The following is a 13,950-nucleotide window of genomic DNA, read 5'->3' as shown; positions in this document are numbered from 1 at the left end:
GCTCTGAGGACAATCAACACCTCTCTCTCTTTCTCTTCACAACTTTCTCTTCACCTTAGACAATCTGCTTTGACTCCAGCACTCCGTGTCCGCTGGCGCAGGTGGTAAGAGGTGTTAGCAGCCATTTTCAGAACGCCGCTCTGACTAAAACGCATCTCACACTTGCTATCCAAGAGCAATCAGCCCACGTTCGTCTTCCTCTCTCGGGTTACCAGGTTTCCTCCTCACCACACAGTGCTAAATCCATTAAAATACGAAATCAATGAGACATTAAGTGATCTTTGCATAAAAGCAGATTGTGCTGGCGGCGGTTAGACGTATTTAAAGTAGAGCACATCAGAGAGAAAGTTCCAGAAGACCGTAATTTGCTCGCATAAGATGAGGCAGAGAGAAAGCAGCAGCAGTTAAAGTTCATGCGCTGTCAGACTCCATTTGAAAACGTTGACTCTCTCTCTCTCCCTCATCTGGGGATTTTTAAATTGAGCTTAATGCTAAACAGCCCCCCAAGAACATTTACAGAAACACACATAAGTTGGCCAGTGTGCTCATTAAGATACGAAAAAGCTGACATCTGTTAAAACACATCAGAGTGACACTCAAAAACAAACACTCAACACGACTAAAAGCAAGAGTTTACTGTAAGTATAGTCAGATGGCAGAGATAAATCTAATAAACACTGCTATGGAGGTATGGAGATCCATTACACACACAGGATGATCTGTCTTATATTACACTGCATGCGGAGAAATCATTAGCATCCTGTTGGAAACATGTGGTGGTCCGTGTCCTCTGTCCTGTAATGAGAGCTACTTAAACCAACATGACCACAGACATAGATGAAGTTATAGTTCATGTAAATAACAAATATAATACACAAATATAATAAAATAAAAATAATACACCAAAAACTAATATCAGGCATTGTAAATGAATTTAGGCATCACAATATTACAATGCACAGTATAAAAATTTGTATTCATTTTGAGATTTCCTAAAGGTTATATTTAACAGGGTTATTAAATTATTAGTGTTTAAAAGCTAATTGAGTGTTCGATGGCATCTAAAGGTAATCTAAATGTAAAATTAGGAGAAAAGTCAGTGCTATGTTTCTTAACTAAAACTACACAGACACACTCACTGAAAACATACAAATAAGCAAAAAAAATAATACAAATAATATATAGGCTAAGTAATATTAAAATAATATTAAAACGAGTATTATATATCTGATATTGGCTAATATATCCATTATGATCTGCTACAATCAATTTAAAATATATTGAATATTGCCAAATTATCGTAAAAGTTATATATCATAAATCTTTGTAAACAACAGCAAAGACTTCACTGGAAAATGCTTGTAGACTTTGGGGTCACAATTTCCATCCCAAAGTGAGAATTATTTTACAAACTAAGTTTAGTTAAGGGATGTCCTGATTACTTGCTCTACACTCTTGATATCTTACTAATATTTGGTGTTGAAAGCATGTTTGTTCTCTCAGCAGAGCAATGAAAACCTGTGCACCTTACTCCTAGAAAAAAAGCCAGCCAATCAGATTCGAGTTGGCCATTTTAAAAAGGTTTATTTATTGCACAAAATGCATCAGATGATCCAAATCTGAGACTAGCGTCTGCATGTTTGACACCAGAGAGGCTTGTCTTGTTTCGTCCCATAGCAGGATGAGTTTGCATCATCAAGTAAAACAGAGACATCAGCCTCAATTCTTTTCCAGATTCTCTCACATCTGTCTGAGCGAATGAAGCTCTAGGAGCCGCCACACCAGGGAACGGAGTGAATGCCACACTCAGCTGAGATGAGCATATGTTTCTTTTCTAAAGTGTTGGCTCTACAGGGTGTGCTGAGACTTGGATGATTTTCTGCGGTGTGTGTGCGCGCGTGATCGTGTGCGAAAGCGAGTGGGTGTTTTGTTAACACAGAGGTCAGACTGTCCCAGAGCCAGAGACTCAGTTATCACAGCACTGCCCCCTTCAGACTCCTGATGGAATTGCAGGATGCCATGAAGCCCGGGAGCTTGTCCAGATTTAGCAGCGCCTGGGTGTTGTGGTCACACTGTGACGTAAGAGTTCTCTAGAGAGCGCAGGTGTATGTGTGTTTCTCCGTCTGAAATCTGCAGTGACAAATGGCTCCTGATGGCTGATTTGTCGGCGGTCTTTTCTTCTTCGTTTTCAAGATCACTCTCCAGACAGTAAACACACACACACACACACACACTTCTGCTCTCAATATTAGCAAATTGACAAAAGCTGCTTCTACAAGAACAGAGAAAGAACAGAGAGATAGATGTTCAGATCAAAAGCAATTTGGAGATTTGAAGTGGCATGAGCGAAAGTTCAACTTTATGCAAATGAGCAATGACGTGTGTGATCCGTTTCTTTTAAAGCTGCATACTGCAGTGCAAACAACAGTATGACTTCAGGCGATTCGATGATTGGCTAACCTCTTCGCATATATAATGGACTATAAATGATCATCAAACACTATATTACAGTCCTGTGTTATGAGTGTGTCCTCTGTTTCTGAGCAGTGTGTGTTTGTGTTGTATGGTCTGTTATCTCCTCATATCACTGGAGCGTCCACATACTGCTACAGTCTGCTGTGCTTGACCTTTGACCTCACGCTTTTATTCTGACGCCCAGCTGACCGCTGGAGGAGAGAATAGCCCTGCGTAGATCTTTCATCTTTTAAAAGGTGGAGATAAGAATTAGGGTCAGGACAAAATACAGCACTGCCTTTGAAAAATGACTCCAGTAATTTTCTTGTGTGGAAGGCAAGAGATTTGGGGTTGTTTCATTCTGTATGTGCAGGACATACAAAACACCTCTGTTTCTCCAGAACTAAAAAACATTTTATTGCTCAAAGCATTTGATGTAGTGCTCAGTTATGTTTCATTTCATGAATTTTAGGAAAAACATTGAAACAATTTTTATATATATATATATATATATGTATATACATGTATCTAAAGCAATTGGATTTTTTTTTTTTAAGTCTTTAACTTTTATTTATCATTATGTATAGTCGTTTGTGTTTTTCCCACCTCCTCATCAGCCAGTTTAGAAATAGCATGTTTCATAACTCGTAACAGTGGTGTAGGTGTGAGAGTATAAAGTATGAAGAAAGCACATGAAAAGGTCATCATTAAAGGTCTGTCTGATCTGTGCTAGACTACACAAATACACAAACACCAGCCATTAGCAGCATCTGGACACATTTTATTAGGGGTGCTCCGATCAGGATTTTTGAGGCCGATCACAGAAAGCAGTATCTGCCGATACCGATCACTGAAAAGTCTTCTTTTTATCATTTATAACTATTTATAGTGATAATCCAATCAGGATTTTTAGACATTTATTCAGGGCCTGAATTTCATTTTTGAAAATGGGGGAAATTCCCCTCTTTGTCAATCCATGTTCATATTTACTGCAAAAATGCGCTGTTACTTTAATTCTTTGCTTGCAGCGCAGGAAAAATAGACTCTGTTTGGAAACCATCTCTGCACTGCTGCAGACGCACCGCTCGTGGAACGCACTGCCGGTCTGCAACGGTGTGCAGTTTGCGCACTTTATTAATCCGTTAACATGAGCGCGGAAAAAATACACACCACATACATTGTGCAAGTGACAATTCCTGTGTCAACTGTGCAGCGTGCAGCTCGCTTATAGACAGACGCGATGTGGTGATTTGAAGACATTTGCGTATTTTGAGAGAGCGCATGTGCAGTCGTTCACTCTCGCTGTTTGTGAAATTACATCTCACACAGTGTTTTCAAATTACTTTATAAGTTATCTAATGAAGAAATATAGTACCTCACCTTCAGCATTATGATTTCACCCGCGCCGGACAGACTGAGATGGTGCCGCTGCATGTCATGCCAAACCTCTCATGGCAGCGTCATCAGCTTGAGATCGGCCTTTTTAGAGACCGCCGATCAATCATCCCAACGTGATTATCGGCCGATAATGATCGGTAGCCGATCAATCGGAGCACCCCTACATTTTATGGAGTCTCATTCAATCAATCCTCTGCTTTTCTGCGAGTCTCTGTAGCACACAGCTCTTGTGAAATGATCAGAATGGTGTTTGTGTGTGCTGTGCGACTGAAGGAGCATCCTGTCTTTATAAACAAACAGTGAGTAAAGTGTTTATCTTCCTCTCTGGTTGTTTTCCTTTGTGTTCTCACCGTTGGTCTCCTCTAAATACCCAGGAATAGAAAATCATTTCCCTTCCTGAGTCGCAGATTCGACTGCAGAGAAAAGCGTTTCTCTTTCTCTCATTATAATAAAAGCACAGCCAAATCCTTGTTAAGCCTGGATGAGCTGAAAGTGTTAAACTTCATATTTCATAAATATGAAAAAAGAAGACAATCCCACGGTCAGAGACGGATTCAGGGATCTCCGGCCCTGCATTTACATTCAAACGGGAGCTTGTTATACGGTGAAATTTCAATGAAGGCACCGCAGAACGCATTTAATGAAATTCAGATGTGGCTCTATGAATCTCATTAACAGTCTTTGTGCTTTTCTGCTGTCTGATTTCCCCCTCGTCTGCCCGGTCGTGAGAGAGATTTCATCAGCGCCCGGCTCTCAAAAAGACAATGTCCGTTCAGATCTGAACTCCCCACGCTCTCTCCACTGACAGAGGCCGAAATCTGTCGTAGTTTGAGTTCAAAAGGCACACGACTGACTCTTCCTCTGTTTCTGTCTCTCTTTCCACAGGCTTTGGCTTCGTAACGTTCGAGAATGAAGACATTGTAGAGAAAGTCTGTGAAATTCATTTTCACGAAATCAATAATAAAATGGTAAGTGCTTTGCCCCTTTTCAATTTCTGAAGGTGATTGAAGGATTAATATTTTATTTTCCATTTAGCAGGATCCTAACAGCATGTGGTTGTAAGCGCTGAGAGTGTGTGTAAACAGTGTAAAGTGTTGGGCAGTGGCCAGAAAGCGTGAAATTGTGTGTGTGCATGTGTGTGAAAACATTTTGATCAGTCAACAAGAGTCAGAAACTTTCCCCTCCCTCCTTCATTTATAAATGCTTGCATCATGACTGATGGGGCTAAAAAGAGAGAGAAAGAGGGAGAGAGAGGTAACTGGCACATGTTGAGTTCATTAAATCAGGATTATCACCCCACAGGCTGCCCAGTTTTGGACAGAACCAGCAGATGGGCCACCAGTGTTGGCTTTCAGCTTGCAAATAAATGTTTTTCCTTGAAATTAGATGGAAAATACCTAGTCTCAGCCTCATATGGGCCACCCATAGACTGTATATGCAACATCTGATGTGCGTTGCATAGTCACTGGATTTGTCAGGTTCAAATTTGAAAGAGATTGTATAAATATCCAGTATTTTTATATACATATATATATATGAGTTTTACTTTTACCCGACTTAAATGTTGCATAATATGTCTAGATGGCCACAATATTGCAAATAGTCCTGTGAAGCTATTTGAGAACTTTTGTAAACAATTTAATGATTTATTATTAAATAATATTATTATATAATTTATCTATGATTAAACTCAAAATGAAATATTAATAAATTAAACTCTAAAAGAAATGAAACTATAAATATTAAATATTAAACTCATAAAGACGTTTATAAAAGGATGGTATAAAAGATTTCTAACTTAAATCAGTGCTGTTTGTTTTGAAGTTGCTATTCATTAAACAGTCCAGAAAATGTGTATCAGTTTCCACAAATATATAAAAAGCAGCACAACTGCCTTTTCAACATTGATAATAAATATTTCTTGAGCAGCAAATCAGCACATTAGAATGATTTCTGAAGGATCATATGACACTGAAGACTGGAGAAATGACTGTTAAAAAAGTATCTTTGCCATCACAGGTATAAATTTCATAGTACATCATCACAGTATTACTGTTTTTACTATATTTTTGATCAAATAAATGCTGAGCATAAGCATGAAAAAATCTTATTGACCCCAAACTTTTGAAAAGTAGTGCATAATTAAATGTAATTTAAATAGTCATTTTTTTATTTTGAAGAATGCTTCGTACAAATATATGCCTGACTGAGCAGAAGCATGAGTTGATGGGAGGATGTTTTGCATGTAGAGAATCGGCCCCTGGCTCTGTGCTGCCCCTGCTGGGCTCTCTGCTGTGGTTGACAGGAGCGGTGTGGTGGAAAGGATCGGTTTGGCTGGGGTCTCCTCGGAGGATCTCTCTCACACTGATACTCATCTCTGTGCACTGTCCATGCGTATACCCTGGGCTCACAGGACAGCTGTGGGGTAGCACAGAATATCAAACCCCTTAAGATCTTCTTCCGTCACAGACAGGTTGTTCCTGAGCCCAGAGACAGATCCGTGAGCGCAGAGCCATGCGATCGATTTTTCTCTGATAGTCCATCATGTGGTTCTGTTGTTCAGAGGGCAGCACCTCTCATTGCTGTCCTGATTGTCTCCTGCAGTCCGTTCACTGTGACTGTATAAGAAAGGCACGGACACTGTTAATATAAGGTAAATAAGTAAGTGTAATAGTTGAATAGGCTGTTTGTTTATGGGAAATGACGAGACCTGATTGCTTTCTTGCTTTGCACTTTTGCTGACCAGTGGAGCTATACATGAGATTGAGGCTGTTTTATAAGTTGCTTTTTGTTTTATACTGTTTATAGGGATGCAGGGTTAGGGATGTTTGTAGGGGAGCATTTTGGATGAGATTTTTTAATGTATTGATTGTCACAAAATATTATTATCATTAAGTGATTATTTTTTTTATATTATTTATTGGAAAATTGTAACACCTCAGTCCCTTATGCCTCCTGTTCAGGCTTTACTTTCCAATAACTAGATGTTATTTACAGCCTGTCGAAGAGAACAAGAGATGTGAACTTCTCCTGACCCAGAGAAACCTCATGTCGCACACCATGTGATGGTGAACCTGTTTGCCTGGCTGAACATCTCATCGGGTGTCCATCTACCACACACAGACAGAGAGATCTCAGAGAGGAAGGGGTGAACCAGAGGAGGTTTCTCCATCAATTCACCGGCTTTTTAAGTCTGATTAGTCCTGCTGTCTCTCTTCAGAGCATCAGGGGTTTCTCTCTTGTTCCTGCAGTCCATAACTTTCTGACATGCTAGCCAACAGCAGCCAGATTATTCTTGTTTATACTTGTTTTGTTCACATAACTATAACTATAGCCATAACTATAAAGATACTATACTATGTTAGCATCCACACCATCACATGATAAATGCTGTTGATTTTAAAGCAGGACTCATTCTGATTGGCTGTCAATGTTTTTATAGTTCATCAGCTGGAAAAAAAAATTGTTCTGAAAGTGATTCCAAATGATATCTGTATTCTTATAAAATTAGAGTGAGTATTAAAACTACTTAGTTATTATAGTTATCATCCCTTTGTGAGAATAGGCCATTAGGGGTAGGTAAGTCTGAAATCAGATTTTGCAATAATAGACCGCCACGCATTAAACTGGTAAACGTACTAAAAAAGGTACTCTTTGGTTTCAGTGGATCAGAGGAACCAATAGTGCCTGTAAATGGACTCATACTGGTTTAAGGGAGGTGCTTGTAGATTTTATTATCCAACATGTAGTTTTTGATCTTTTTTATAGTGGAAAATAAGGCGTGAGTTATATCTGACTTTTCTATTTTGTTCAGGCAGCTGCTGACCAATTATAGCACAGAGAGGAGCAGATTTCAGTTCTTTGAGGACAAATGCTTTCTTTTCCCTCACTTTGTTCTTTTCACAAATGGATTTTGAAATGTTCTGTATGAATGTGTGATTCTGAGGCATTGTGTCTGATTCTTGATTCTTTTTTTTTTTGTAGTGATAATGTTCATCCAAAACCAGAAATTCAACAGTTTTAGAGGGCCAAAATCACTGACTGAAATTAGTGCTTCTCTAGTGGTGCGGTTTAAGCTACAAGAAGTAAATATACACCTTCTGTGCTTCGCCCCCAATTACAGCCAAGTACTGGAGTAGAAACATAATTATAAAATTAAAAAGTTGATATAAAACTGCTTTATGTGAAATTTAAATGTTTGTATACAGTTTTTATTTGAGTGTTGATAGTAAAATAAATGTAATTATTACATTTCTTAATTTAAAAAAATATTTTCAGTTTTGTTTTTGGCTAAATAATAATAATAAAAAAAAAAACATAAATTTTGGTTCATCACTATTTTTTTTTTTTCCATCACTATTTTTTTTATTTGCACCCGCACTGAATATATATGTTGAAAATGGATTGAGATCGTGAACAGTTTGGATGATTATTTTGAATTTTCATCTTTCTTTCCCTCATACACACTTTAAAAAAGCAGTAGTGGATTGATGAGACTTATGAAAACAGCTCTATGCTAAGTGTGTTGTATGGTTGTAGTAATGAAACTGCTTACTGATGTCATACTGCCTGTTTGTGCTGGAAATTTTAGGAGATTTTTTTTATCACCTATAGGTCTTAGTTTTAGGGTATGAAGTTTGGGCTTATGAAGGATGTCCTTGAGTTAAATTAAGTTTGAGAAACCCTTTTGAGACCGCAGCAGTGTGTCTGTGTGTGAGCAGATAATGGCCCATGTTTATCTCCTAGATGATGTCTGGCTAGATGAGTGTTTGCCGTCCAGAATTAGACCTGTTGAAATGGACATGCTGTACAACAGGTTGTCCAAAACACCCATCTATGAGCACATCAGTACATCTCTCAGCTCTTGAATTAAAGTAGTTAGTTCATCCGAAAATGCGCATTCTGTGCTTGATAAATGGATTATTGAAATTACATGGAAAAGAGCAGCATATGAACCTTTAATATCTCCTTTCGTGTTCCACAGAAGATAGAAAGTCTATATTGAGCTAATTGTTTGTTAAACTTGTCACTCATATGATTAACAATTCCTTCTATAGTAATTATAATACATTTACATGTTATAATATCTCCCACGCTGCATCCTCAGGGCTCAGAGTGTGAACCAAACCTTTTTAGATTTCATTAATTTAGAATGAATATTAAATATCCATCACCGGCCAAATCCAGAAATATCTCATGTATTCAGAGCAGCGCTGATGGCACAGCAAGTTGAACTTCAGCAGAACCATGTGTGTGTGTGTGTGTCCAGCTGTGCCGAGCAGCATCTGCGTGAGTCTCGATGGGAGATGATCTGCCGTGTGTGTGTGTGTGTTGCGAAGGGCTGAGCAGCACACACACACACACACACACTCACACACAGATGGACGGGCCCTGGGCAGGCAGACGAGTCGATCAACGCAGAGGACAGATTCAGCCAAGTGCAAATTCATTGTGTTTTTACCGTAGAGGCACTGTCAGCGCACACACACTCACACTCCTGTAAGCATGCAGATGTGCTTGGTAAATAGGATCCTCTGCCTGCTAGGCCTGTCAGGAGGAAAATCTTTCCTCGTCTGACCCGGTTATGCTCATATCACCAGAGAGAGCGAACGTCTGTGTGTTTGTTTGGGTTTGATGTTTTCTGCTTGTGTGTTTGTTTATTTCTCCCCTTTGCTAGAGACATGTTGTCTTCCCTCTCGTAGCTCTCTGGAGGAATATTCCTCTGTCTCTCAGGCAGGGACTGCTGTCTGCTGTCCGCTCATGTGCTCCGCTCCAGAGGTTAAAATGTCAATCAGAGAGCGGGAACGTGAGGATGAGGGGAGGGGTGCGGAGGAGATCACAGGGTGGAATCAGAAAAACAGAGAGACTTTGTTTATTTTTGCATTAGTTTAGTTGTCTAAAAAATGCTTTGGATACACAAATGTATCACTGTTTGTTATGCCAATAATGTACACAAAACTCAAACTGACAGAGCTTGAGATATGACTCAAGCTCTGTTCAAAAAGTTCACATTTTTAGGCATCATGTTTACAGTCCAGTGACTCTTCCAAACAATGGGTGGGCGAAGTTCAGGATACCTATCAAGACCAAGCCATATTTCATCCAAAAACCAAAAGAAAAAATTATGCATTTTATTTAGCATATACAAAATGAAGCTATATTATTTAAATGAATGTCTTTAAAACGTCTAATCCAAGCTTACCCAGGCTGAATTTATTTGATCAAAAACACAATAAAAACAGTAATATTCTGAAATATTAAGCTCTTTTAATATATTTAAAATATAATTTATTCTTGTGATGGCAAAGCTGTGTGTGTGTGTGTGTGTGTGTGTGTGTGTGTGTGTCTATTAAAATTGTGAAGTATTTTGTCATCATGGTGGTATTTTCTGTACTGCCTTGAATGTAATTAAAAACAAAAATTAAATGTGTTACCATTTTTTTGTTAGATGCATAATTATGCTGCCTTTTTTTTAAATTTTATGTTGGCCAAGGCAATCATAGAGTGAAGTGTGACAAACTCAGTGGGGAAAAAAGCATTGCTAAAAGATAGTTCCATCTACTCAAACTTAGACTCTTCTCAAGCTGTTAAAAGTATTATGGATTCAATTTGTTAGACATGTTTTTTGATTATTACAATTTTATTAAACCATTAAAATGGAATCCAGCAAAATGAAAACGGAACACACAGGATTTGGGAAACAATAAAACAGATTTCATAGGGCCCTAGACTTTGCACGGTCTATATACTTTTATCACATTGCAAATTTAGTGAAACAACAATTTTGTCACTTAGCTTTTCTCTTTGTCTGTCCACAGGTAGAATGTAAGAAGGCCCAACCAAAGGAGGTGATGTTTCCTCCAGGCACGAGGGGGAGGGCGAGAAGTCTTCCGTACACCATGGATGCCTTCATGCTGGGCATGGGCATGTTGAGTGAGTCTCACATGAGCACACACTCACACTGATGCAAGATGATAACTTGTGATTGGCTGCTAGACCAGAGACAGGTCTGTATGTGAACGTGTCTGGTTAGTTCAGCTCAGGTGCTGTGGGATCCTTCAGACCTGACGAGCAGATAAACGTCTGTATTAATGGCTCAAATGAAGAGGAAAATTAGGCTGATGTTCAGTGTAGCCATCTGCCTGACCTCTGCCCTCGCTAATGACAGCGCCACTAAACGAGAAGAACCCATCAGCTACAGGAGACAAACCTGCTGCCAAGATCAGTGCTGTTAATCATTCATAACACTCACAGATATATAATAATAATAATATTAATATAGATGTTATAATATACAAGCTTCAGATAACCTTGATATTAATACAAAATATATTCAATTATGTAATATTTCATATAAGTTGATTTTATCATATTGTTTTTCATTTTGGATATTTCTTTTTATGTTATTTATATTTAAACTGAAATAAAGAGATAAACAGATTCATTATACTAATGAATAATAATGTATAGAGATAACAATGTGTGTATATACTAGGGCTGTGCGATTAATCTAAATCATCATAAAATGGCAATTTGAGCGTGCACGATTTCTAAATCGCTTTATAGCACGATTTTCCGCGCCCCCGACCTCCCGCAGTATGCTATCCGAACCAATCATAATGCTGTGCGCCTAAATGGAGCACAAGAACAGAACAGACCAGGTGGGCATACAAACGTAATGCCAGGTTCACACACTCTGTCTGCGGTGCGTATTTTTTCCGTGCCCATGTTAACGGATCAGAGCGTTTACACTGCACGCGATTGCGGTCCGGCAGTGCGCTCCAGGAGCGGTACATCTGCAGCAGTCATGCTGCGATCGTTTCCGCACGGAGTCTATTTCTGCTGTGCTGCACGCGCTGAATTAAAGTGACAGCGCATTATTCGCGGTAGAAATTAACATGGATTGACACAGAAATTTAGTAAGTACACCATAAATGCATATAATTAAAGTCTACGGTTTCACAGTCAACACATGGCTTTTTGGCTAGATTTAAACAAGGAAAAGTGCACTTTTAGATAAACAAGGCAATAATAGATGGCACTCGTGGTGGTAGTTAAACAAGTTATATTTATTGAGATTAAACGTGAATATGTCTATGAAAGATTGTATTACTGTACTGTGATAAAAGAGAATCACAATGCTGAAAAAGCATTTTCAGAAACAACGTTTGGATTTGAAATCAAAATAATGGATAAATGTTGTGTTTGTGGTAAACAGCCCTGTGCGGATCAGGAGCGGACTGCAAACGCATCCTCTGCGAAAGCAAAATGAGTCCGTGCTGCTTCTGCACCGCATACACATACTGTATACGCACTGCAGACAGAGTACGTGTGAACTTGGCGCAAAATCTAAAATCTAGTTCAACATCTGAGGCAACACCACAAAGAGCTCTATGACCAACGCATGGCAAAAAAAATCCCTGGACACGGGATTTTTTATTTTTTTTTCCTGCCATAGAGACATTTTGTTAAACCTTTACTTAGTGATTATTTTGCCTTATGTCACATGTTATAGCTTTTTGATAAAGCTCTAATTGGTTTTCTTTTGGAAATATGTTTCAAACTCTCACTGAATGCATTTATGACTCTAAAGCATGTCTGTGTGTCAAAATCGTGATTAACATCGAAATCGCAAAATTGATCAAAGAAATTGCAATAGGTTTTTTTTGTCCTTATCGCACAGCCCTAGTATATACACTACCGTTCAAAAGTTTGGCATCAGTAAGATTTTAAATATTTTTTACCAAGTTTCTTGTGCTCATCAAGGCTGTATTTATTTGATCAAAAATACAGAAAAAAAAGTTATTTTGTGAAATATTATTGCAATTTAAAATAAGTTTCTATTTTAATATACTTTAAAATACAATTTATTCTTGTGATGCAAAGCTGAATTTTCAGCATCATTACTCCAGTCTTCAGTGTCACATGATCCTTCAGAAATCATTCTAATATGCTGATTTATTATCAGTGCTGGAAACAGTTGTGCTGCTTCATGTTTTTTGGAACCTGTGATACTTTTTTCAGGATTCTTTTATGAATATAAAATAAATAAATAAAACAGCATTTATTCAAAATGGAAATCTTGTGTTACAATATACACTGCTGTTCAAAAGTTTGGAGTCAGTAAATTTTTTTCTTTTTTTGAAAGTAATGAATACTTTTATTCAGCAAGGATATGTATATATATATAAAGATAAATATTTAGTATTTAAAATATGATTAAATTACATAATATAATTTAATTTTACCATATTGTGTGTATTTATTTATTTTTAATATATAAACTGAAATAAGGAGATACACACATCGCTTATCTTATACTCAACTTTTAACAAAGCGTGAACTTTCTAGAAGTTCTCATGGATTACTGCTGTGGAGGAGGGTGAAGAGAGGAGGATTGGGAGAGAGAGAACAAGAGCATGAAGCACTCATGTGAAAATATTAACTCTGGTCTTATCTAAATGAAACTGGAGTGAACAGGACGACCAGACAGAACTTAGTACAATTTGCATATGAAGAAAAAGCTGCAGATCAGGGCTCATTATTTAAGGAACTGTAAGGTTTTTTTTATACGCCAAATCTCATTAAAGCTGCTGCATTCACGCTTTTGTTTACCACAGCTAATCGTGTCATTTATCTTTATAGTCGGGCGCCGCATGTATGTTTGCTGAGATTAATACACATTTGAGCTGCTGCCTGCTTCAGCTAGCGCAGATGTATAATTGATTTTAAAGTGAATCTGAGCTGTTGAGCCATAAAATAGGTATATTAGCCTGAACATTAATAATGCAAATCAGTGCCTGATATAGCAGCTGCCAGGAGAGGACCCTGCCCTTTTACCCACAATGCACTGAGATAGGGGTGCTCCGATCAGGATTTTTGAGGCCGATCGCCGATCACAGAAAGCAGTATCTGCAGATACCGATCTTTTTAAAGCCTTCTTTCTTATGCACACCCCTTCAAGTAAAGTGTTACCAAAAAAAAAAAACATGAAGCAGCACAATTGTTTCCAGCTGATAATAAATGATAATAAATCAGCATATTAGAATGATTTCTGAAGGATCATGTGACACTGAAGACTGGAGTAATGACGCTGAA

The 13,950-nt window shown here is 38.1% G+C and overlaps 1 protein-coding gene across 2 annotated transcripts in view; it reads left to right on the top strand.

Moving 5' to 3' along the window:
* The window catches only part of LOC107653733 (RNA-binding protein Musashi homolog 2-like), a 199,019-nt gene that overhangs the window by 154,626 nt on the left and 30,443 nt on the right, over positions 1-13,950 (top strand). For both annotated transcript variants that reach the window (XM_016440547.1, XM_016440548.1), the window contains exons 8-9: positions 4,738-4,820; positions 10,671-10,785. In XM_016440547.1, the coding sequence (XP_016296033.1) occupies positions 4,738-4,820; positions 10,671-10,785 (198 nt within the window). The remainder of the gene's footprint in view (positions 1-4,737; positions 4,821-10,670; positions 10,786-13,950) is intronic.

This window comes from Sinocyclocheilus anshuiensis, unplaced genomic scaffold (genome assembly GCF_001515605.1).
Source record: "Sinocyclocheilus anshuiensis isolate Anshui unplaced genomic scaffold, SAMN03320099.WGS_v1.1 scaffold315, whole genome shotgun sequence".
NCBI lineage: Eukaryota > Metazoa > Chordata > Actinopteri > Cypriniformes > Cyprinidae > Sinocyclocheilus > Sinocyclocheilus anshuiensis.
This window is presented reverse-complemented; position numbering and strand designations above follow the sequence as displayed.